General features: G+C 44.5%; 1 protein-coding gene across 1 annotated transcript in view; it reads right to left on the bottom strand.

Moving 5' to 3' along the window:
• LOC139772513 (uncharacterized) overlaps nucleotides 1–4,388 on the bottom strand; it is a gene marked incomplete at its 5' end in the record, with an annotated part of 79,403 nt that extends 75,015 nt beyond the window's left edge. The window contains one exon of the mRNA XM_071706245.1: nucleotides 4,351–4,388. Coding sequence (XP_071562346.1) covers nucleotides 4,351–4,388 — 38 coding nt within the window. The remainder of the gene's footprint in view (nucleotides 1–4,350) is intronic.
• Between the last annotated feature and the right edge of the window lie 20,680 nt (nucleotides 4,389–25,068).

Genomic DNA, 25,068 nt, shown 5'->3' with positions numbered 1-25,068 from the left:
GTTCGACGTTATCATACCGTTCACCCTCGGAGTACACATATTCCCCACCCCTCTGGCATGGCGTTCCCACTGCGAGAGACAACAACAGGACCGACCTCGTGGTTTTTTACAGAACGGAGGGGGAAAGGTGGCCGTATATATTGTTTCATTTTTTTGAACGGTTTCAGGCGCATCGATCTTCGACGACTACACATCCCGTCCTAGTCACACGCCGATATGACGCGCCGACAAGATCACTTTCGCCCTGCGTTTCTTTCCGGAATAAACTCCACGATCCCCGTGCGCTACGTGCGTCATCGATACTCTTACGTTTTTCGTCGACGGATAGATTTCTCATTTGGGAGATGATGACAGTGACGAGTTTTGTGCGAGACAAAAATAAAGGTCCATTATATAATATCTTCTCGAGACGAATGCGATATGTGTGCATTTTCGACTTCCTGTTCAACTTTTTATATTTTCTATATTTCTGTGAAAGATTAATGTCATATCTGTCAAGGGTATTACTGGAGTGACTCCGTTTTGAAAAGACACGAAAATGGACCCTTTAAAGTTTATCCGAGGATGGACAGAGAAAAGTAGACACGCGATAATATGTTGATTGAAACGAAGATACGGAGAATTCTACGAAAGATAATAATGACAGATATTGCGACGCGATGTAAAAATTAAACGAGATACAACGATAAATGGACATAGAAATAATACAAAGAACATGAAATACAGTTTCTCCTATTGTCAGTTTATGAACAATTTTTCTGTGATTTTATTTTATTTAAATGAATTTGTTGTGAAATCGTTTCCCTCGAAAAAGAATATAATTATGGTATTCTATAAATCTTTGTTCGTAAGCTAAATGTGAAATCTGTAAACGCAAAGTTCATAAAATATGAAGACGGAAGGTATTTTCCATAAATAATACATTGGCAAATTCGCTTGTAGAATCTCAAAGCGGGTCATACTATGTTGCATTATAAACAAGATTTCGCATAGAACACTATATCATTCTTTCAGCTGTCAACAAATATAAACGCAAATTTGAAAATGTGATACAAATAAAAATTTTAAAAATATGATTCAATTTAAAAGTGTATAAAATTATAATCATATCATCATGTTAACGTACATATTAAGGAAGTGAAAAGCTTTTCCATTCTTGCATATTTATTAATAACAAAGTTTCAATAAGGCAAAAATTCGTAAGTTTTACGCGATAAAAAAGCAGTTATTTTGATACAACCAACAATTTATTTAGAAAAAGATGTACTCATAAAATATCGCAAAGCAATCGAAATATGCAAATTGAAATTGTGTCGACAAAACGTCAAGATGACAAATAAAAATGAATAAAACTAATAATTAATTTCCTCTTGGAACATTGTCGCAAATAATCACAGATACTTTATCCAAAAAAATTGAGAATTATACTTCAGGGAGATATATTTAGACATATATACAAGAATGAGCTTTGATTTACGATGCGCTGTCACGAAAGTTCTTTCGCGCTTAGCCCTTTGACCATGAGATTGTATCAATTTAAATGCCTGAGAGAATGAGAGTATGATTGTTTATATTTGCCCGAAGTTTGAAAAAAAGCTAATATCAATTTTAACTTGACGAAGTTGCTGTAGCTTTTAGATGGCCCGTCCAGAATTAAAAGGAATTAAAAATCAAAGTATCTTCCGAAAACAGATTGAACGCTTCAGTTTCAAAGTCCGTAGTAGTTAGACTACGTTTCGTCCGAACTCATAATGCGCGGGTACTACCAAATGTCATAACCAGAATCGACATTCTAGATTATTCTAAGAAACTACAGTAGACTGACGTCTTTTATTAACTAAGCCTTTCTAATAAAGAGGGGGAAAGAGAAAGAGAGCGAGTCGCGGGGCCGCGGATGTATCGAAACAAATTTTTATGCGGGTCAAGCTTTTCTGCGCTTTTCGAAGCCGCCACCCCCACCCCTGGCTATACACCCCACTACCGATCGACACTCATTTATACTTTTACCACCACCCTACCGCCCCCACCGTGGGGATTGTTTATGACACGATTCGTTTGATTATTAGCTGTTTATACGCGACCATCGATCGAACCGCTAACTGCACGCGGCATTCCGACAGCAAAACAGTTCCGCCGCGCGCTTTACTGAAACCCTTTCGCTCCAAAACCGGAATTTTTTTTTTTCAAACGTGTACCCGAACCGACGAAACTGGTTCCGCTGGATTTTCCGTTGGTCTCTTTCTCGTGTTCTTAGTTTAATACGGACGACTGCTCGCGCGAACGACATCTTAACAGTGATCCATGGATACGTCATCGTTCGTCGCTAATTAATTTTAAGTGTACGACAAAGACCAGATTTCTGGAATTATCCAAAATGACAGTGCGAATCTGTTTTACGATAATCAGCAGAAAAACAGAGAGTGATGAAACGTTGAATTAAAACCACCACCATTCTTCTCTCACTTTTTCTAAGTTTCATTCCGACGATTATCTTCCTTCTCTTTGCTATCACGAAATCGACAGATTTAATTCACAATTATAGCAAAAATTAACGTGATTCTCGAATAGTTGTAAAAATACTTGACATAATGAAAAACGATGCTGGTTTTTGAAACGTTAATTGAATTCAACATTCGCGAAGCACTATTAATTACACCGATATTCCCGATCCTAAATGACCGGTTATTTATACATTTCAGCTTACGTGTCGCGTTTGAGAATAGCTCCGGTGAGGTTTATGTTATTGATTTAAAAACGAATCCGCGTTGCGTCTGTCCCGACCTGTCGCGGGTTAAACGGCTGCCGTCGGAACAATGTTTGACATCTCCGCTTTTCTGGCTGACAGGACCCGACCGTACCTACTGTCACGAAGATGCTTCCGATAAGTTTTGCCCAATTATCGCGCATTTCAAATTCTCCTTTATTCATCAATGCTTTTGCGTCAGGCTGCAATTCTACGAGTATTTTAGAACTCAATTCGTTGCACTTGTCACACGAGGCTTATTTAAAAACGGTCCTTTTTCTCAAGCGCATACTTATTGTCACTCATTTGTCATTTTATTCCCTAGAATTTATATATCGATTTAATTTCTTATTCACTTATTGAACACTCTTATGCTCGATATTTCTAGCAATACGACTTTTACGTAAAAATTATACAATTGAGTTAATTGTATAACTCTGACACGGCTTTCTCTACAACAGAAGTATTTATTGTATCGCGTTATTCATTCGCGCCATTATAATTTGGAGAATATTTCCGACGTTTTTAATTGTACAATGATTATATAAATAACACATTATTCCATCTGTATTTTTTTTTCAGTTGTCGATAGCACAAAGTGATGTCACCAAAGCAGCGCGAATTTTAGTAGCGATTCAATATTCCGAACGCGATTAAACCATTGAGGTATTCGACGCCTAAATATCTTAGCGCGTCCGTTTCAATAAAGAGCCGCGTAATTATTTATTATTAGCGCGATTAAATTGCACGATGTTTCTCGTGCAATCGCACGATCGTTCTCGTTTTATTAGTCAGGAGCACCGCATGATCGAAGAGATACGGATCTCTCGCACGATCTCATTGTCACTCGGATATTGTCGTCGCTGCCGTTCTTTTTACGCGAGTTTCGTTTTACGATTATTTCTTAACCCGAGCACAGTTTAACACCAGCACATCACACCCGTCACCGTCAACATCACCACACGATCAAGACTGTCTCCTACGCACGGAGCGTAACTCTAAGGGGAAACGAACCGCGTAGTCAGACGCCCGCGCCGTAAGAAAAATAAGCGAGTGTATCACTAGCGGAAGACGCGCCGCTTCTCGAGTTACGTATCCTTCTACTGAAAGAAAGTAAGCGCTGTCGCAACGGTTGTTTAAATGTGTATAAAATGTTGTATAAAATACCGCGCTCGCATGTGCTTCGCTTCGGAAGAAGGCTTCCGTTCGTTTTCGTCTTGCCGAGCGTTTCTACTTATCTCCATTTATCACGGAAAGCTTTCTTCCTCCTTTATTACATCCTCTTATGTCCCTCATATCGTGTCTCGTATCAAAATAGGGCGTATCATAAAAAAAAGAGAAAAGTCCGTTCCTTCGTCGATCTCTTCCTCGCTAAAGTCTCGACGTTTTAGTTTCCGCGAAAGCAATCCGCGCGATCGGGAGAGGTAGCGGAAGGATTAATCCGATAGTGAAAAAAAATCATATGATTGCGATCCGCGCGCGATCGAGGGAAGAGGAAGCGTTGCGCGAGACTCGCCGGCGAAGCGCGAAACGAGAAAAAAATGAAAGGCGAACGAGGAAGGGTCGTGTGAAACGTCGCCCTTCACCCGTCGATTGTCGCCACTCACCTGTTTGTCGCGCCGATCCCAAGGAGACAAGTTCGGAGGACGAGGACGGGTTAAGAAGACGTTCACAACATCGGCGCACTCGAAGCCGGCAGATTGGCGATCCTCTTCGTTCCTCTCTCACTGCAAGCTCTCGCGCGAGCTTTCAACATCACAGTATCTACAACGTCGAGCCGCGTCGTTTTAAAAAGTCCTCTCGCCCGGGCACCTTTCCTTCCCTTTTTCCTTTTTCCTCGTCGCGAAAACTTTCTTTCCGGTTTTTCTTTTTTTACTTAATAAAGAAAGCGAAAAAAAAGAGAGAACCGAACTTTCCTTTGGTTTTTTTTCTTCTAAATATATATATATACGTTAAACAAATCGTTTCCTTTTCTCGTCCTTTTCCTCGGCTCGCGCGCGCGGCCCCGGTGCCTCTTTTTACGTGCGGGGCTCCCGGCCTGAACGAACGTGGCCGAACAGCGCGCGGGTAGAGAGAGCTTGGGCTGCGTGGCGGAGCGCGAACTTTCGGGCTTGCGGGCGCACTGGCGCACACGGCACACTCGCACCGCGTAGGCGGAGAGAGGAGAAGCTCCGGCGGATGCTGTAAGCCGAAGGGAGAGAACTACGCGCGCCGGCCAGCGGCGGAGCAAGCCGGTGGCCCCTCTTGGCCACCTTGCCCCGTACGGTGGCGCCTCTACCGTCCGCAATCGCAACCTCCGTCGTTGCTTCTCCTAGGCGCGCAGTACGTGTGACGAGGACGGCGCGACGTCGGCGTGAGATCGGCGGCAGGCGGTGGGAAACGAACGAGAGAAAGAAGATCCGCGCCGCGCCGCGCCGGCCGAAGAGAAGGACCGGCGGCGAAGCGAGCGAACGGGTGGACGGACCGACCGACGGACTCGACGGACGAACGGACGGACGGACGGACGGACGGACGGGCGCGCGGAGGGTTGCCGGCGAAGGGTTGACGCGCGCGGGGGTTGCTGGTGTGCGAGATACGGCTCGCGCGCGCCGCGCCGGGCAGAGAGACAGAGAAAAGTGCCGCGGGAGCAGGACCGCCCCTTGGCGCTGGTTCTACGCGGGAACCCCGACCGCCCGGAGCGGTAAAATTGAAGATTTATGCGAGACGCCGTTTACGTCGATTAACGCTACGCCGTACTGCCCGCCCGTAACTTATTTAAGGGCCCGCGCGCGATCGCGCGGTTTTTTCCCGCGGACTCCCGAGGTCGTGCGTTAACTGCGAACTGCGATTCACTTGACTCGCGACTCGCTCGGGCGAGAGGGCGTTCGATATCGATCGAGATTGAGACGTTCGATATATGGCGCGATACGAGATCTGTCACCCGACGAGCACCTGCTACCTCGAGCGGTTCGTTTCGCGCTGTGCATTGGCGTCAAACGTAACCGCGCAATTTTGTACTTATCCAATATGTTAAGATTGGAATGCTAAGTTATCGAACATTAGAGAAACGCGAAAAAACTAGAGTTATATATATCTGTTCGAAAAAAGACCCAAGTCGCTCGCAATAGGTAACCTCTTACCCCGGGTGACGACGGCCTCGTCAGCGCTCCTGAACGAGTCTCGAGGAAGGCGAGATAGCAACGGGGAGAATCGACGGTGCGACGAGGAAGATCCCGATCGTGTAAGCTCGCGACGGAATCGCCGTTGGTGGACGTGCAGGGCGGGCAGGGTCGCGGCAGGGGTGAGAGCCGCGTACGCGGGAGAGAGACGGAGCGCGCCGGCGTCTCTCTTCCCCCTCTTCCCCGCCGCCCCGCGAGGCTCGAGTGCGACGAGGACGCGCCGGCGAACGATATGAGCGCCACCGAACTCGTTCGAGACGCGCCGGACAGCGATCGTAGGAGGAAGACGGAGCTTGCGGAGGCTGCGGAGAAGAGAGAAAAGCCCTGCTCGCCGGAGGGGTAGCACGACGCAGACGGAAGCGGCGGAGACGGCGGAGGGAGAGCGCGAAAGAGAGAAAGGGAGAGAGAGAGAGGGAGAAAGAGAAGGCCCCCGCTGCAAGCTGACCACCGACCCTCCACGAAGGTATATACGAAGCGAGAGAGATAGACGCGCGGCGAGAGGACAGGTGCGAGAGAGCGACCGCGTTTTATCACACCGACGCTCGTCCGCGTATACGTGTGAGCCATGCGGATACCACGAGGTGTAATATCGGTATTTCCGAAGCGACGGTGTGCGTTCGGTACACGCGTATGTACACGTATATCGGTGAGACACTTCGAGCGCTCACCTTCGACCCGAGGATTTTGCCGTGAAAGTTAGAGACCTCCGAAATCTGGGAGGGGGAGAAAAAGTTACGATCTCTTTAAACTTTTCCCTTCTCGTCCCTCGGTCGTGACAAAAGATCGAGGATCGAGTGTCCTTTTTCGAAAGGGGAACGTTTGATGCCTCGTCGCGCCGGGGATCGCGCTCCGAGGAACGCTCGATGTTACACCGATTCGACTCCGTTTTTTTTTTTTGTTCTTTCTCTTTCAGCTGCAACGCGTGAGTTACAGAGTATCGCGAGGCTCTCGTGTAATTAAGCGTGAATAAACAAGCGAGCGGACCTATAATTTAGTCGGTCAGGACGGAAGCGGGCGCGAGCGAGACGGCGAGCGTGCTCGGTCATGCGCGATCGCCGGCAAAAGAGAGGCTCCGCTACCCCTTTCGATACGCGAAACGAGGACACGCGCAACCTCTCCGCCGCGTCGCGCCGCTTGTATCGCCGCGCGACGGGGCGCCCGTGTCTCTGTGGTGGTGAGAAGCGCCGGCGGCGGGGTTGTGTGGTAGGTATCCCCGAAGAAAAATCGCCGCGAGTCTGTAGACGTCTGTACGTGCGTACTAAGGGGTTGAGTACGGCGTGTGGTAGTGAAAGGGTTGCTGGACAGTGGCGAGCTCCTGCTTAGGCGGTCGCCGGCGGAACTAACGAGGAAAGGGGTTGGAATCTGCCACCTTTGCTCTAATGATCGCGCTCTACGCTCTAGTCCTCTCGTCGTACGTAGTATCGGCTCGACAGATATCGTTCGAAGACGCGAATACGCTTTGATCCGCGCTTTCGAAGAATTTTGCACGATATCTCTCGACTCGGTAGAAGAAAGTATATTAATCGATATTAAATAATCAACATTATACTTTGCGTTACGTTACGTTAAAACGTGATTATTCATCGAGCATAATTATTCATCAAGCGTAAATAATGAAAAGTTTGGAATAATATCTGTAATTAAGAGCCAAAAGCTTTTTCTTGTATTTTCTCGCATATTGCGATGCATATCAAATATCAAAATTAACGTCAAAAATGAAAAGCTGATGAAAACGCGAGAGGCGCGTAACGGTCTTCCGACAATGTTTTATTCCATTTTTTTTCGTCGCATAGCTGGAATTACAATCGTTTAAGCTAAAATTATTGACTACAAACGACATATTCTCCTCAAAGGTTCGACGCACTAAAAGCGATTCTCCAGTAGCGGAGAGGTATTTTCATCGACAGCGCAATATGACTATACGCGAAATAAACGGGCCAAACTACGAAACGATGTGTGGCTCGGTTCAGACCCTGCGTCTCAGTGTTATACCACTTTTTACACACTCCCTTCTCCGCCCCGTTTAACTCCACAACCCCGAAAAGCCCACTTACCCAATCATACCCCAATCTACCGCTGGCTCAGCGGCGGCGTGCAAAACTCTCGATCAACCGCCAGTATTTTTATCCCCGCAGTTTTTAAGGTCACTTGTTGCTTCTTACTATGCTAGTGCCGCGGGAAGAAACTCGCCCTCTTTACGAAGACCACCACGTCCACTTTTTTCCCGCAGCGCAATGTTATAATTGCAGCAGCGGGTGTGGAAAAGTGATATCGTAACAATTATGTTTTACGAGTTTCTAGCATGAATTAAATTAGTAAATAATACGAAATAAAAATGATTATTTGTACATAATATGATTATTAATATGTAACACAAAATAAGATCTATTTTTAATTATATATATACAGTGGATCAAAAAAGTATTTGCACACCCCGTTTTCTTACGATAACTTTATTCGAAGGAATAATATATAATTAGTTCATAAGGAATTTATTACATATACTGTATGTAATAAATTACTTATGGAGACACAATTCGTACTTATGTATTAAGGCCGTGGCACATAGCTGAAATATTTCTGGAATATTTTTAACGTAATTTCTAAAGCAATCAATTTTAGCAAAATTAGCTTATAAAAATATATTTCTAGAGTGAATCAAAATAGTACTTGTACACCCAGTTTCCTTACAATAACTTTATTCGAAGGAATAAAAGCCGTGGCACATAGAAAAACTTAAGCAGTAAAACTTAAACAGTAAGCAAATCAGCCAACCACAGTCAAGAACTTAAGGCACGGTCCTAAGCGGTAGCGAATCCATACCGTTGATTTCCTTACTGCTTAAGTTTTTCTATGTGCCACGGCCTTTATTCCTTCGAATAAAGTTATTGTCAAGAAACTGGGTGTACAAGTACTTTTTTGATTCACTCTAGAAATATATTTTTATAAGCTAATTTTGCTAAAATTGATTGCTTTAGAAATTATGTTAAAAATATTCCAGAAATTCCATTTATCGATAAATTTTTTAATCAGTTTGAAATCGACGAATAGTTTTTTATCTTCTCATTCTGTCAATCCTGTAACGGTGCTTCCTTTAATTTCCACGAAATTATTTGTTGCATCGTAATACGTTTTACGCATCAATTAGAACAATGAATTTCTCCTGGGAAAAGTCGGTATGCGTTAGCAAGCTTTTCCGTATTCGGTATTTAGCGCGTATTAACGAGAAAATCGAGCTGGGGTATCACGCGTTCGTTAACCTGCTGTAATAATCGCGTCTGTATTTGACAAAAGAGGAGAACACAAGTGGAGAACGGACCGGTTATAATCGGCACCGCGTCTACTTTTAATTGACGAAACTACTTTCCGCGCTGCACCTTGCCGCTACTTTTGTTCTCCCTTTCTCTTGCTTTTTCTCAATATAATGACAATATTTGCATTCTGGTCGCGCACGATTACTCGAGCTTTCTTGATGCGGCAATGCGCATCCCTCACCCAGTTTCACCCCTTCGCGCCTCCGTTGCAGCTGCGCACGATACCCGATCAGTGTGGCCGGTATTTTTATTCGTAGATTTTAAGGTCACTTGTTGCTTGTTTAGTTATGTCGGGGTACACACGCGCCGTCAACACACCGGCGCATGGATCGGCTGGAGCGCGCGCGCGATAGTGAGCGAGTGAGAGAGAGCGAGAGAGAACGCGTAAATGTGTGTGCTCAGCGTTCGCTCTGGTGTATCGTAATGCACGTGGACAAAGCAATCCGCCGACATGTGTTGAGGATGCTACATGCAAGCGCGGGATTGTGTACGTGGCATCGGACCGATAGGTGGACGCCCTGTCGATTTCATTTCCCCCATCGGACCACCGGATGGCGAGGGGGGTGCGCCGGCGGGGTTGAGCGTTCCACTATTTTTTTCTGGCTTTTTGCCCCTTTTTTCCGGGGCGTCCGGATTTCGCGTTGCGGTTTTTTTGCGCAGCTTTCGCTACTCGCGCGTGGTGCTCCTACCCTTGCACCCTCTCTCTCTCTCTCTCTCTCTCTCTCTCTCTCTCTCTCTCTCTCTCTCTCTCTCTCTCTCTCTCTCTCTCGCTCTCTTTCTCTCTCTCGCACTTCTCTACGCGCGCCTCGTTTCTCTCTCTCTCTTTTTTTCTCTTTCTCTCTCTATCGCTCGCTATGTATCGAAATGTCCTAGTCTCTCTTACCGCTTCTTTTCACACTAGCTCTCTCTCTCTCTCTTCCTCGCCGCCTAACTCTCTTCCCTCTCGCTTTATTTTTTCTGGCTTTTGCTTTTGTTTTTTGTCAACCACCGTTTGCCGCGTTGCGCGTTCGTTTTGTTTAGTGAGTTATGTCACGGCCACCAAATCGATCTTCGATGTCTGAATACGTGCGGCCGGAATTACGCTTGTAAAGCAATCAGAATTACGATACCGAAATCTTAGAAGCTTATAACAGCTTCTTATGAAACGCACGATTATTTTAATCAAATATCGTTCGATCCTCGCGCAAATCGTGACAATCTTGGAAAGAGCATGCACATGATTTTACATATGGTATAAAAACGTGTGGAGCTTGTTTCCGGGCAATTTATAAAAGTCATCTCGCTCTTGTAAATTTTCGAAAGAACATTCCATATCAGATTCCATATTTGATATTGACTTACTTCTCGATTCACGCACGAATGTATACTAAAGCAGTAGCGTAATGACAAGGAAGCATGTGATTGCGCACGCATGTATACAAAACCGAATACATGCATGGCAAAGTGGTGGTTGATTTGCGAGCGTCCAGCTTCCATAGATCGAGCAGATCAATGGCATCGACTCCCTAGAGTCAGTCTTTTCTCCCATCCTACTCCATCAAGTTGTAATGTGCATGTGCGCGTGATCCGCCAGAACTGAGCGACTGACATATTCGATTCCGATTATCGAATGCGTGTTGTCGTAAACAGGTGCAATCGGGAAACCTTAAACACGGTTTAGCAGTCATTCGCGCTGTCAAGTCAATGATAAGTGTTCTTTGAATATCAATGTCTATTTTTTTTCTTTTATCAAGTACAAAAAAAAATTTCTAAGATAAACTCCTTTATTCCGAGATCCGCTACATAACTTGTCTTTGATTTTTATTCTGGTACAAAATTTGCAAAAGAAATCTTAAAAGCAGCAATATCGACTTTTCTCTGAAAATACATCGCTTCCGCTCAAGGAATTCAGCAAACCGTTGAAAGAGAACGTGATCTATAAAACTCTGAATATATTTCATTGCTATTCAGGCATCAGAAATATGAAAAGTGTTTCATATTCTTGGACAATAGTAGCTACTATTCTGACGCTGGATAATTCGCGATCGCGATTTATACATCCCGTTGACGAGCTCCTTACGAACCCCTGGCACTCCTGAACTGTTCGAGTCCGCGAGTCTGCGGAAAAGTCTAAACTCGATGCCGGACGGACGGACGTACGGACGGACAGACGGATTGGTGAACCTCGCTGCTGCCGGTGACAGCCACGGTATTAGAATTCCTGCCCGGCCAGCAACTTCATACTCAATGATATACCACAGAGCGAGAAATGCGTGTACGCGGTCGTACACAGGCAAGTCGCGCGCTGAAACATATGTACGTACGATGGATTCGTGGCCGCGCCGCCGCCGCGCGCCGACGGAGGATATTGGGGTGCTTTCGTACTCGTTTCACCATAATAATTCGCCCGGCATACAAGTACAGGCGTACCCGTACGTTTGCACGGAGGTCGGCTACGTCGGCACTGAAAGGTACCTCGGTTCAACTTCGCGCTCCCCTTCGCTCCGACGGCTACCCTCTTTTTCTCATCCTCCGTAACTCCCCCTCCCCTCTTCGCCACCGTCCTCTATTCGTCGCTCTCTTCTGCTTCTCGCTTTCCCTCGGTCCTGGACTGCAGTCAAACAGAGTCGCTCCGCTCCTCCACCTTTGACCATTCGAATTAAACCTTTTAACTGTCGCATTGTTTTTGATGGCTCATTTTCTCCCGCGAAATTGTTATTTAAACTCGTTCCGGGGTTACGTGCGTACGTCGGGCGACCGGCTACTTCCGCTCGTTTCACCTTGCTCGATCACTTTCACTCGTAATGTAATGTTTTTACTCGTTTTGACAATCCTTTCCCCTTTTCCTTTCGAAATCTTATTTGTTGATATGCTCTGGCAGCTGGGCTGGAAAAAATTTGAGCAGTATATCGAACGGAAGTGACTAAAGTTTCTAGTCTAGAATGATACTGCGATAATATAAACAAAAAGAAACAAAGATAAGACTGATTAGTAGACAAGACGTAAACAATGTAAGATAAATCGTCGATAGGAACCATTTACGCAGCGATATTAAGTACCTAGTAGCTGCGTTGGAGTTTAGTGCAGACAATTGATTGGACCGTGTCCCTAAACATTAACGCACCGCTGCCGCTGTCGGGGCTCATAATTCTATAGGCGATACTTGAATAGCGTCTGGATTACATTGGTTTTCAATCTACAAGTATGCAATTCGAATTTACGCAAATCTCCGAAGATACGAAAGTATCTATAACGTACATCCACAACGTAGCGATGTATACAAAGTTTGAATTTCAAAAAGTAGCGTATTAGAACGTCGTCGATTAATTGCCATTACCTGGATTCACATTGAAACTTGCCACTACCGTCTTCACCGCGGTGCCATCATCGTCGGCGAATCCGTGGGAATTCCGGCAATGAGTTATACGCTTTGTCCCTACGGACCCGTACTTGCGGCCTAAACCGAAGCGAATTGCGGCTGGGTATGAAAGCTTTCAGAATAGGCCCGGGTTTGCTATATTAGCCCCGTAGTTAGATTTTAGTTTAATGATTTCCGCCGGACAATGTCCGCGGTAATGGCGTCCGAATCTCGTCCGCCTCGTTCTACCCGAGTACATTCTCCGAATGGTTCCGCGGCGTGAACCCGCAACACGTTCCTCCACGCACTCAGGCACGCGCGCATACACGTGTGTACACGCGTTCACCGTGTCGCAGAATGCATCCGTAAGTGGCGGCACTTATTGACGTTCGCGCGTCCGTGATCTTAACAATGCAGATTGAAGGTGCGCTTCCCGGCGCGGCGACAACGGACAAATCCGGTAACTATGACGACCGATCGTCGCTCCTGGGAACTTGCTCACGTTACGTTTGTTCAGAAATACTTGAAACTGACAACCTTTACGTCGTAGAAGCATTAGACTCCGTTCCGTATACCCTTGTATCTAAATAACGCACGATGAAAATCGTCGAGCGATGCACAGGCGCGAAGCTGAACTCTGAAACGTTCAGGCAAATACCCTTTGTCACGTTTTCTTTTTTCCGTAGATCCGCATCACAATTTGTACGATCATCAAACAAATGCGTTGAATTTTGTGAAAATCTTAAAGAAAGAAACAAGAGATAGATGCTCGTAGAAACAATGGACTATTTTTATTAATTTTTATATCCTACATTATATTTAATCCGATTTTCCGAGATCTCCCGTTGCGAAAGATCACGTAGGACAGTTACAATCATGTAAAAATAACCGTTGGAGCTGTTAAAAGGCGGTCTAGCGCCTCGAAAGGATATCCGGCTCTTTAAAAGAGCACCTAACTTTCGCCAACGTCTTCGCTACGGTGAGTGAGCGCTCGTGCACATGGGGGTCTCACTTCCTTGTGGGCCCCCTACAGGTGCACCCTGTGTCAAGAATACGCGGACACGCAACGTGCTTACCTCCTCGTGTGGCGCGCCTTTAACGCATGGTAGATTCTCTCAACCGACCGTCTTGCACGCACGATCCCGAGTCGGTTATTTCTTATCTTTTTAAATGGCTTAACCGTCTGTCACATGCAACAGTTTTACTGCTTATCTTAACTCGCACCTTCAAGTTAACGTTTAGTTAATCTGCAGTTGATAAGAAACGATTATCTTATTTTCAATTGCGATCGTAACGTATCTTCTTCTAACTATTGATATAAAAGATGAGATAAATACCAGAAGCGTGCGGTTTTCCTTGTTTTCAAAAAAAAAAAAATCGGGGTCGGGAAACATTGCGTTTATGTCCAACTTCATTAAGCAGATAAAATTTGCATTGTATTTTAAATACAATAAACAGGTAACACTGCGGCGAACTGATATATCCGCGTGGCGATTGGTTTAAAGTGGTTTAAAGGGAGGTCGATGGTATCGAATTCTCTTTTTGATGCACAGCCAAGAATATTTTTCCTCATAATACCCAAGCGCAATGCACAGATAACAGATTAATATTCAAACAAATAAATATTTATTTTGCAATCAGGCAGCAACAGGTAGCAACGTAATTAAAGCGTGCAGTTTAAACATTATTTTAACAACGTTTCCGGGCACTGACAGGTATGCGATAATTATTGATGGCAATTAGAGGTGTGCGGTAATGTGGGATTATGCGGATTTATAATTTAATCGATATCATAAAGTGATATTTAGTTTTTCTGTTTTATACAACGAGATCAGCGGCCACAGAAAATTTAACTAAAGCATCAGGCTTTTATTGGAAATTATAAATCGCATACGGCCTGTTGCACATTCTGTTTAATTACTCGTATAACGTTAAGTTTGGCTTGTGCAGAGAGGATAGTGGCTCAATTTGCTGTTTCAACGAATCATCAGGATTAGTTATCTTCGTTCTCGGATATCTTTACATGTCTACGAACTCTGTTAAGTAATTGCTTGCGGAAGTCTAACGGCGCGATAGGCGGCATAATAATTGAAGGGCGTGACGAGTCAACGTATACAGAGTATCTCAGAAGTCGCGCACACCCTTTCCATTGTAGATTATTTAGTAAAGACTTAATGAGATGTGTCGCATTATATACGTATAATTATTTTTAAGTACTGTACCTTGCTAATGTCCGAATTTTTAAATAAAAGCGTTTTTTTCTTTTTATTTCTTCGTACTTCGAAGATTCAACTTTAGAGTTATTCAAAACCAAAAAATATATAATGCTGTAATATCAAAATTATCATTATTTTTTTTAAATTTACTATTAAGTAAATATAAACGAAATTAATAAAATTATTCTTTACATCGTAAAATCATTACATCAAAAAATTTAAATCGTAAACTTCCATTTAAATTGACAAATAATAAAGAACGAGGTCGAAACCTTTTCTCTACCTATATTATAGATTCAGAAAAGTTTGAATTGTATCTTTGCCCTTTCTATTCTTGTTCGAACTCCCAGAGAGATTTGCTGCTTTGACGCAATCCGCGCGCACCTTTTTAATTCGTATCACGGAGGCCTTTATCCTTTCGACATAATCATTTCGAAGGCTCTCGGCGTTCGTAAAAATATGAAATAACGGCGAACGCGCGCGTTCCATATACGTATATTCTGCAGGTATCTTTTATGTTCTCATTACCGGCCGAAATAAATGACTTTACGGCACAAAGTAGATATAACCGTTTGGCGAACGAGCCTCTTTTGCACAATTGCGTAGTTTTAACAATGAAGGGAAAAGGGCTGGTTTATAGACTTGTCGATTTGACGAAATATACATAAATGTAAGGAGTATATAATGTGTATATGGAAAAGCATACATTCGTTAATGTCGAAATGTTTCACCATATACCAATTTCAGCTATAGATGCCATGCAACTAATCGAGTTTTACATGCGTATCTACATCCAGTACTACAGATAACCGTAAAGGACAAAGATTCTAATCAAGATACGGCTACTTGCTTCCAAACAACAGTATCTTAGTAGAGCGTTATCAAGGGTCTATCTTTATCCGCTATAACCTTCGAGACTTGTCGCCTTCACGGCCTAAGGGACATTAAAGTCAAATAATCTAGTGTTAAGACAAGAGTTATCGCGCCGTGTGGTTAAAACGTTCGATAATGACTATCTGAAAATATTTTATATAATTACGGTCTTTTAATTGTTTAAAAAAGAATTTAGCGATCGGAGCCTCCTAGGTCATAAGTTTTTACTTTCAACAAATATTTCAAGCTGTTGAAATATTAATCCGAAATAATTTTAATATTAAAAGTGGTACATACAGTATTAACATCACGAATATGTTATTACTAAAAGGCTGCGTCGCATCATGTTCCATCAATTGATGCAAAACCGAAAATAATTACAATCGACGAGGATTAATTTAGATTACGCTAATGCGTATCGTTTATTACTTGGAAATCAAAAATACAAACGAATACCATTGACAGAGTGCTTTTTAATTAAGCCGTCTTGTAAATTGCTCTCTGTCGAGCTCTGGCACAGTGGATCACTTCACGCTAATTTTTCGCTGTTAATTACAAGTATTTGTTTGATTATCGACACCGTGGCGAGTCAATAATAAAATCACGAACCGCGTATAATTGTTTTTGTGATCATGAACATTTTGTCAATTTCAAACGCTGCCACTGTGATTCGATGCGCGCGGTTTCGCGAGTACTCACTTTAATCGGCGAGAAAAATGGTGGGAGGGGATATAAATCGATGGAAAAGCCCAGCGTGAGCGGGAAAAGTGTCGGCGACACGCGAGCGTACAATGAGATATTAATACTCCCATTTGGTTTCGATTTCCTGGAAAAACGTTTGATGGAGATAAAATTACCGGCAACAACGGTACAGCGCCACAATAAATCAACCGCATACCCACCGTCATTTCCATTGTATAAAATCCGGCCAATTATGCGGACTCGATGAGGATCGTATCGATCATTATCTTTGATTTCATTAACGATGAAATTTAGAATGAAAATATTCCATGACATATTTTTGATCGTTACATCGTTAATGATCTCCGTGCATGTTTATTTTCTCAGAACCGTTAAAACGAAATGCTATATGATAAAAAGCTATTCTCTGAATAATAGGTTTAACAATTCGGTGCACAAAAGTTCCTAAATTAAGAAAATTGATTCTGGAATCAAGATATCCGAGAATTATTTTTATAAAAATGCGGAATTGAATAATTACGAGAAATTAATTTTTTAAAATAAAATTGCGCATACTGATGAATTCGTGAGTGATTTATCGGCGCTACATGTTTCAATTGCAAAGAATCGTTCTATGATTTCTCGCGATACGTGGACACATTTCGACAATCGTTCCGTTGGACGTCACGTCTTCGTTCGCGTCTATGATTTGACCGGCATAAACCTTGCTGTATCTGCAACGCAAGTTACCATGTCAAACATGATCATGCTCGGAGCCTAACCGTGGCTCGTCCCACACACGATTGCGTTCGCACTCAATAGGGTCACCGTATCAGTGGGTCGTGTGCCACCGTGGTGCAGGGACACGATGGCTCACCCCCGCGTGCTGCACCCTCTGATAATAGCATTATGATTCGCCTGATTGTGGAAATAAACACGGGATCGCACGGGGTGCAACGTATACATATACATATACATGTATATAAGTATATACATATACATATGTATACATGCGTGCGTGTACGCACATGCCGGCGTACACGTGCACGAGACCCAGCGACTCGGACAGTTCACGCCGCCGGTTAAATACGATGTGACAATAAATTTCGTTCCGTCGATCGACTGGTCGATATCGCATCGTCGATAATTACGATCGTGCGATTATCTCGTCTGTGAGCAATAACGATGCTGCGGTATAATTCGCAGGTGATTATTCGAGCAGTATGCGTTTCATCGAGAATCACATCGTCGCATTGACAGAAGACATTTATCAACTCCCCGAGCAACTTTATTTATGCACATTTAATTAAAATCTTCAGCTTTTTATGATCTGATTATGACGTAGCAGATGTGATTTATTTGAGCTTGTTGTTTCTTAATGAATCTAGGGCGCATGATTATTAAGCTATTTAATGCGAAAAATTAAGTCAGTGGGAAATGTAATTTTAGTAGCGAATATATTTAATCTCCGATCGCATAGCAATATTTGTATTTAAAAAATCAACTTTATTTGTTCTGAAAAGGCACGCAATTTTTAATAGGCAATAAAGTAATTAAGATTGTAGGTAAAATAAATTTTGCTAAATTCGTATATACATCGGCATGAAGTACGATAGACGCAAACTCCTTGACTTCTGGAACCAAACACACACGAGTGCATAAATAGGAGCCGTGTAATAGGTATTGAGGATAATAGGAGCAAGAGGAAAGCAACGCGTTCTCTCGAAATATATGCACGTAACCCTTATAATATTAAATTAACGATACCGTTGCTCGCAGAAAACGCGTACTTCGTTACGCGGCCGTCAGCATACGCGGTGCCAGCAGGATTCCGACGATGATCGGCGCTGGCGCGAGGCATCGAAGGCGCGAAGTCCGCAAATATTTCGTAGGGCGACATCGTGTGCAACAGGCGTCTCGGTGCGGGGGGCACGTGCGTTTCGGGCTGCCTCAGAATCTTCGGTATTTGATCGGTATCGATGGCGACCAATACGCGCGCATCGGGTGTACATAGCCGACGCGCGCGAAACGTGCGGGCGTGTATTTGTACGAGAATGTGCTCCGGCTAGCTGTATGGATAACAGGGTCACTGTGCCAGCAGGACACGAAGGGGTCGTGGCACCCCTCCCCCGTCCCCCGATTGTCCGAATACGTAACAGACTATTGGCACTACCGGTGTATCACGTTTAGTGTAGATCGATCGATCGGCCCATTGATCGCGTTGCGTGCTTGCTCATACCACCGCTTTACTATCTATAAACACTATTGCGCGGATTCACTGTCGCTTTAGGTATGCGTCGACCATTAATTATCAAGGCAGATAACATCGGCTGCCAATGCTGAACGCGGCGCAGCCGATGTAATATGTTAAAAAAAAAACCAGGAGACCGTCGAAATCATTCTGTTACTTTTCAAATAGTCGATCGCGTACGTTTTGTATCCCGCTATAATTACCGGTTTAACAGCGTAGACCGCGATAAAATGACAATGTTAAATAGCCTATATCGTGTCGTAGATACACAGTCGTCATTTTATCTCCGTTCAGAGGTTCAATTGTCGGCTATCAAATTGAGCTCGACTCGGAATTTTCAACATATTTTGATGGTTGAAACGATTGCGATGTCAACTCCCTAGAGTCCTATTAATTATTCCTGCATCCGTAAAGTCGTTTGTCGCGTGACCAGAAAAGGGTGTGGCTGTCATCCGGATAGTCGCCGAATGTATTAAGACACCACGCGGCGCTCACGTGAAAGTATAACGTCGGACATTTGCTCATAGTCAAGAGTGACATAAATTCACTTTCATTTTATTCTCTGTTGCATTATTTCGAGTTATCGAGAATACGTGCTTATGTATTCTCTAAACCTCGGTATCGTGATTATTAATTATTAAACAACCCTTTTTCAACCCCTATACAGACGCGCGGAATGTATGTATGTGCGCGGCGCTGCATTCTGTATATCTATTTTTCATTACCTTCCCACTGTAATTAGAGTACATTTCGGTATCCTTGCGCGAGGCAATTGTATTACATTTCCCGTAGCGACCGAATGTAATTATTTTTACAACGAACCAACCTGAACCGCGAACGGCGAACGCGACTACTAATGATTCCGCTGCATATCGGGACGATATACGAATAACAGCCGACGGACCTGACCAAAAATTCTGACGCGAGTAATACGCTATTGTTTTCCGCCGAGCGGATGGAGTGTAACATCTTGTTCGTACGGCGTATACGATAAAAGAATCCGTACGCGTTGCGAATGATCGTGGAATCCGGCGGGGAGAATCGATGGTCAAAACCCGACGCGGGGAAAGACAATTCATGGGCTTAGCTGCGTAATAAGAGACCAGTGTTTTTGGCTCGGTATGGGACGATGTTGTCCGGCCGCCGGATCACCGTGCATGGGGATAGAACGTAGGTGAAATGAGGGGTGAAGGGTGTCCAGTGACGATAGGTCGCCATGGCAACCGACTGCACCGCCTCACCACCCCGTGCATCCCCCATGGCTGCAGTCCGAGTTTGCGAGCGGAACTGCATCCTGGCAGAATGGGCTGAGGGGGAGGAACGACGGAGGCCCTGAATTTCGGTGCGGATAAGTGCGGAGGCACGGAGAGACGGGGGGGGGGGAGGGTTGAAACGAGGGAACGGACAGTCACCCCTGCGAATCTATGTCTAATGATTATCGCGTATCCTCGCGTCCGTCGAGATCCCCATGGAATTTAGCCTTCCGCGTTCATTAAAAATATCAAAGTCTCGTCGAATCGGGAGAATCCCCCTTCGCGATGGCTTATAGCGAAAGAATCCACTTGGAAGATTCAAATTATTTGCGAAAGCGCATTGCGCACTATTAATAATTACAACTATCATCGTATTTGTTACAAAACTCTTTTTTGCTTCACGCCACTCGTTATAAAAAATAATAATAATAAGTGTGAGCTTTGCGTAATTTGCGTAAGGCAAATGCACGTACGTTAAAGTGCAATGCAAACGCAACGTCAATGCGGTTAATGGCACGAAAGAAATTGATAGAGTAACGCTTGGCGCACAGACACGCGATCGGAGATAGTCAAATAACGACTTTTACTCGGCGGCGCAAGCAGCGTAATGGTCACTCCCGGGGAATCTCCTTGAACGAGGCCAATCGTAGCCATTCCGCGCGAAACACGGCATTAGGGTTCGCCGCGTGCTGATGGACGTGCACGCGACTTTGAAAGTTTTTCGCAGGGAGGAGGGGTACGCCGTATACGGGTACGGAAGGCGCATTACATTATTTATCTTATTTATCGGAGTTTGCGCCATTTTCTGATCTGATTCGGCGATAGCGGTCACGTACGGCCGCCTGGCGGTCGGAGACAGCACACAAGGTGGCGTGTCAGAAAATTATTATATGCCTTACTTTGCCGTCTGTCTGTGCCGAGTGAATATTTTATTAATTCCATAAAGCGTCCACGGCTTATACTCGCGCGCCCGGAGGCCTTTATCATGTCGACGAGCGCACGTCAAAAATGCCAAATGCCCTTTATTTGAAGCAGCGCGCGCTGCTTCCGCGAGCTATAATTGCCCTAAAGCGAGGCTTTTGCGTTGCTAAAAGCGAATGATACCTAACACTCGTTAGTAAATCAATAGTGTGTATAAAAAATGTTGTTGGAACATATCGCAATGTGTTTTAATAAATTTGAGCGGCGCTGCATTATATTCGCGTTATTTGCGAGACGGGAAAGATCGACCTGCGCTAACGTATACAAGAAGAAATATTTATAAGGAGAACCATTATTCATGAATAATCTTAGATCGAATAATTTTACTTTGATCAGGGTGAGATCTCAAGTACGATCACGCACTAATTGGAAACAAGACGCCGAAGGAATTGAAAGTTTGATGACGCGGCATAAGGTAATCGAGGTTTACGCCCGGTGTCCTTAGTTCCTAGGGCCTAAGCCGCAAACTATGAATTTATGCAAATCGAGATAAGACTGGCACGTCTCCATGACCTCGGCCGAACCCCCCCATGGCCGCCGGGGTTACGTAGTGGCTTACAGTTCTCGGACTTCATGCCCTCCGTACGAACCGGACTAGCCAAACGGTCTGAACTATCCGCGGACTTAACCGACTGTTAAGTTCGACTTGAGTTACTCGCAAGACCGACCCCGTGTAATCCGAAGGATCTCAGCGAAATGCCCCGGTATGATTGTGTAAGCGCCACGCTCTCAAGTTGCAAAGGAGCCTCGGACCCTCTCGGCGATATCGCGGTTTGATCAGGATAGAAACCGACAAATAATAAGCGGCAGTCGAGAAGTTGTGGGCTAACGCGCGATGTGGTGCAAGTTGAACGATGATCGTGATTCTAGAACAATTCATCCAATCGAACCGCCACGATTCAGATAGGCATGTATCAATATTTCGATGAACTAGGTCAACGCAAAACAATATATTTTTCGGGTCATTGACGTTCAGTCAATACAATTTCAAAATACAATACTATATAACAAGAGAGCTTGCTCTTATATTCCTTTTTCTTTGGTTGACTATTTTATATACAATCCAGGTCAATCGATTTTGTTATAATCACTATAAATGGATAATATTTTTTTGCAAGAGGAAACAGATTAGGTAAAGAGGCAAAATATTATTAAAAATTTTTTCCTGCTATTAATATTGAGATCTTGTATAACATTTTTTTATCGATTTTGTTATAATCACTGTAAATGGATATTTTTTGCAAAAGGAAAAAGGTTAGATAAAAAGGCAAAATGTTATTAAGAAATTTTCTTGTTATTAATATTGAGCTCTTGTATAAAATTTTATTGATCTAGAGAAACTTTATTACAAAGGGATAACGGGGCGACTCGGTGGATCCTGCGCGTGCGATAACGCTCGTCTTGATTTCAAGCTCGTTTTTCCCCGATGTGGGTAGTGGCGATAGTATCTTTATGAATATTTCAATGTGCGCTTAATCGCCACGATTCGTCGAAGTGAAAAAAAAAACATATATGTATACTTAGCTGAGTCCCAAGGAAATAACGAATGCAAGAAATCAATTCCGCGGCAAGATAGCCGAGGCGGATTCCGCTTCCGTGCATGTGGTAGACCGTCACGTGTACATGTCCGCGCGATGTACGTTCGAGGCGAGAGCCCAGGCTGAGCCGACGATAAGATCGGTCGCGTGAGCTAGCCTAGGGGTAGTTTGCCCCAAATGGCTAGTCCCATTTCCCTCGTCTCTAAGTAGCCGGGGTGTTTGTATCGTTGTACGTGTCGGTGCGCCGTCCGCGTCGCCTCGGTATTCGCATTCTCCTCAACACCGACCTGTCCTCGTCACCGTCACACTTTACCTCCCCCTTCTCCCTCCTCCGTCCCCCTCCCGCCACTCGTCGGATCAGCCCGATAACGGAAAATCACTAGGCGCGTCCCCGATGCCATGGCCGTGCCTGACAAAGCGTACGCTTTTAAACGCTCTTTTTGCCCGCGCGTCGAACGAAATGACAAGATGAACGGTAATTTTCGAACTACGGCGCGAATGTCATCGAAGCTGCGGAATATATCTCCCATCTCGTCGGCTCCAAATCCTTCTGAACCTAGAGCCGTTCATGTCGGACAAGACGAGCGACCGAGTCCTCGAGCGTCCTCGAAAGCGCCATCAGAAAAGTAGCGCCGGGCGAATAGTAATCTGGCGACAGTTTCATTAACGCTCTTCCGGCGGATCCGTCCGGAGGATTTGGGGCGGAGTGCATGCAGCATGCATGCCTGGTACGCTGCAGCCTATCTCCTACCACGTTCCTTCCTTTCGCAAAGCGGCTCCGGTGCCCTCCCTAACTCCGTAGCCCGGGAGCGCTTTTGGGCCATGCGAATCCGGCGGACAAGTACCTACCTGAAATCCTGACGTCCTGACGTGGCACTGCACCGCGGTAGTGAGAGATCGCGTTGCAGAGCCGGGGCTGCAGAGCTAAGCTCAGCACATTGCTGTGTACCTTCCGGCTTACGGCCGATAATGTTTTCATATTGTGGCGACCGCGTATGTTCGCGGCACGCCGCCGGCATTACCTCGCTTCTTGTGAGCTCGCAGCTGATCTTGCTCGAGAATGGGACAGGTCGGACAATCCTTCATCTCCCCCCCCCCTCTCTCTCTTTCTCTCTGTTTCTCCCTTCCTCTTTCTTTCTCACTGCGGCGCCTTGTATCTTCGATCTTCATTCTCTCTCGTGCCGTTATTATACTTTGCTCGCCATAATCTTCTAGCATCCGACGCGGAAACGTGCTTAAAAGTAGGCTGGAGGACCCGCTCTGCGTGGCATACCTCACCGGATGAGAACTTAAAAAGAACTACGAGAAGAGACACTCGACTCGAGTCGAGGACTCGCCTCGGTTTGCCGTTTGTCTTCGGTACTCTCTTCGTACATCTTTCTTCGCCTTCTTTTCCTCTCTTTTTTTTTCCTTTCTGGTGGAGCACGGCTTTCGTCACTAGGATTTTGCGCGGCTGCCGTCGACCTGTCCTTGCGGCGCGGCCTTGACATTTACTTCGAATGGTGCTCATCTCGTGCGCTTTCTCTTTTCGAGCTCCAAGTACCTACATCGCGTAACCGGATTCGGTGCGTAAGAAGATTTCGCCAATCCAGACGGCTATATACACAACTCTTTTCGAAAAATAAATAAACGTGCGCAATTTCTCGACATACCTTCGATCAATTGATTACGAAATTATGCTAAAATATTTATTTGATTGATGAAAGTACGCGTATTGATCATAGGTGAGAAAATATTTGCGAGTTGCATACGTGCAAGACACGTATATCTAAGACAAAAAACGCGCGTATGAAATATGATCGTACGCCATATGGCAATTAAGCCGGGGACGATAAGGGATAGCGAGCAAATATTTGCAAGGTGACGTCTTTACTAGCAACCGATTATATGTGTGTAGAACTCTTTTGCCTTATCGATATCGCAACAGGCGCAGATTTACGAAAATTAAAATGTGAAACGCGAGCAAATTATTTGCCTATTACAAGCTTCAGTTACGGGGATGATCAATAATTGTAAAATATTACGGTAATAAACAAATAGTAGTTTTAAAAATCGGAGGTAACAAGATCAAAGGTATAAATTTAATCGGAAGTAGCAAACTCGCATGAAGTAACAAGATTATGAACAAATTTCAAGCAACACGCACATTCTTTTTGCGGAACGATTGTCCGATATGTCTCTTTCTTATTGATTAAAGATACGTGTGTACGTCTGTCTTTAATTTGTCAAGAAGATTAGATTTTTGTTAAAACACTGCGATGGTCAAAGAGCATGTGCGGTCCGGCGCAAAAGAGTTGGGGCGCTTAACTTTAAGCCGGCGCTAATGAGATTGGAACACGGCGGAAATTTTGTATAACGAACCGAAGAAGCTTTTGGTCTTTGAATCAAAGTCCACCTACTTTTCAAATTTACAAAGGCCTCGGCCCCGCGTCGATGAAATATATTTCACGGCAGGAATATTACAGAGAGAAACTTACGCGAAATTTCGCAAACTCTTATTAGCGCCGATCAAGTTAAGTACTCGATAAATTGTCCCGTGAAATATTCAATCTTCCGAGGCGTCATTTTGTAAGGCGCCATTATTTTCAATAAATCGCGGAGGATACATGCGAGATATCGGGACGAACCCGGGGGATTTGTAGCTCCGATACGGCAACCATGACAATATACCTTTATGTGTCATTAACTTATCCATCGTAATCTGGAGACGTGGAAAGAAATCG

The sequence above is a fragment of the Temnothorax nylanderi genome, unplaced genomic scaffold, assembly GCF_030848795.1.
Source record: "Temnothorax nylanderi isolate EJ_2023f unplaced genomic scaffold, tnyl_v1.0 TNYL_tig0050_pilon, whole genome shotgun sequence".
Taxonomy (NCBI): domain Eukaryota; kingdom Metazoa; phylum Arthropoda; class Insecta; order Hymenoptera; family Formicidae; genus Temnothorax; species Temnothorax nylanderi.
Note: the sequence above shows the minus strand (reverse complement) of the source record. Positions and strands in the feature narration are given on the sequence as shown.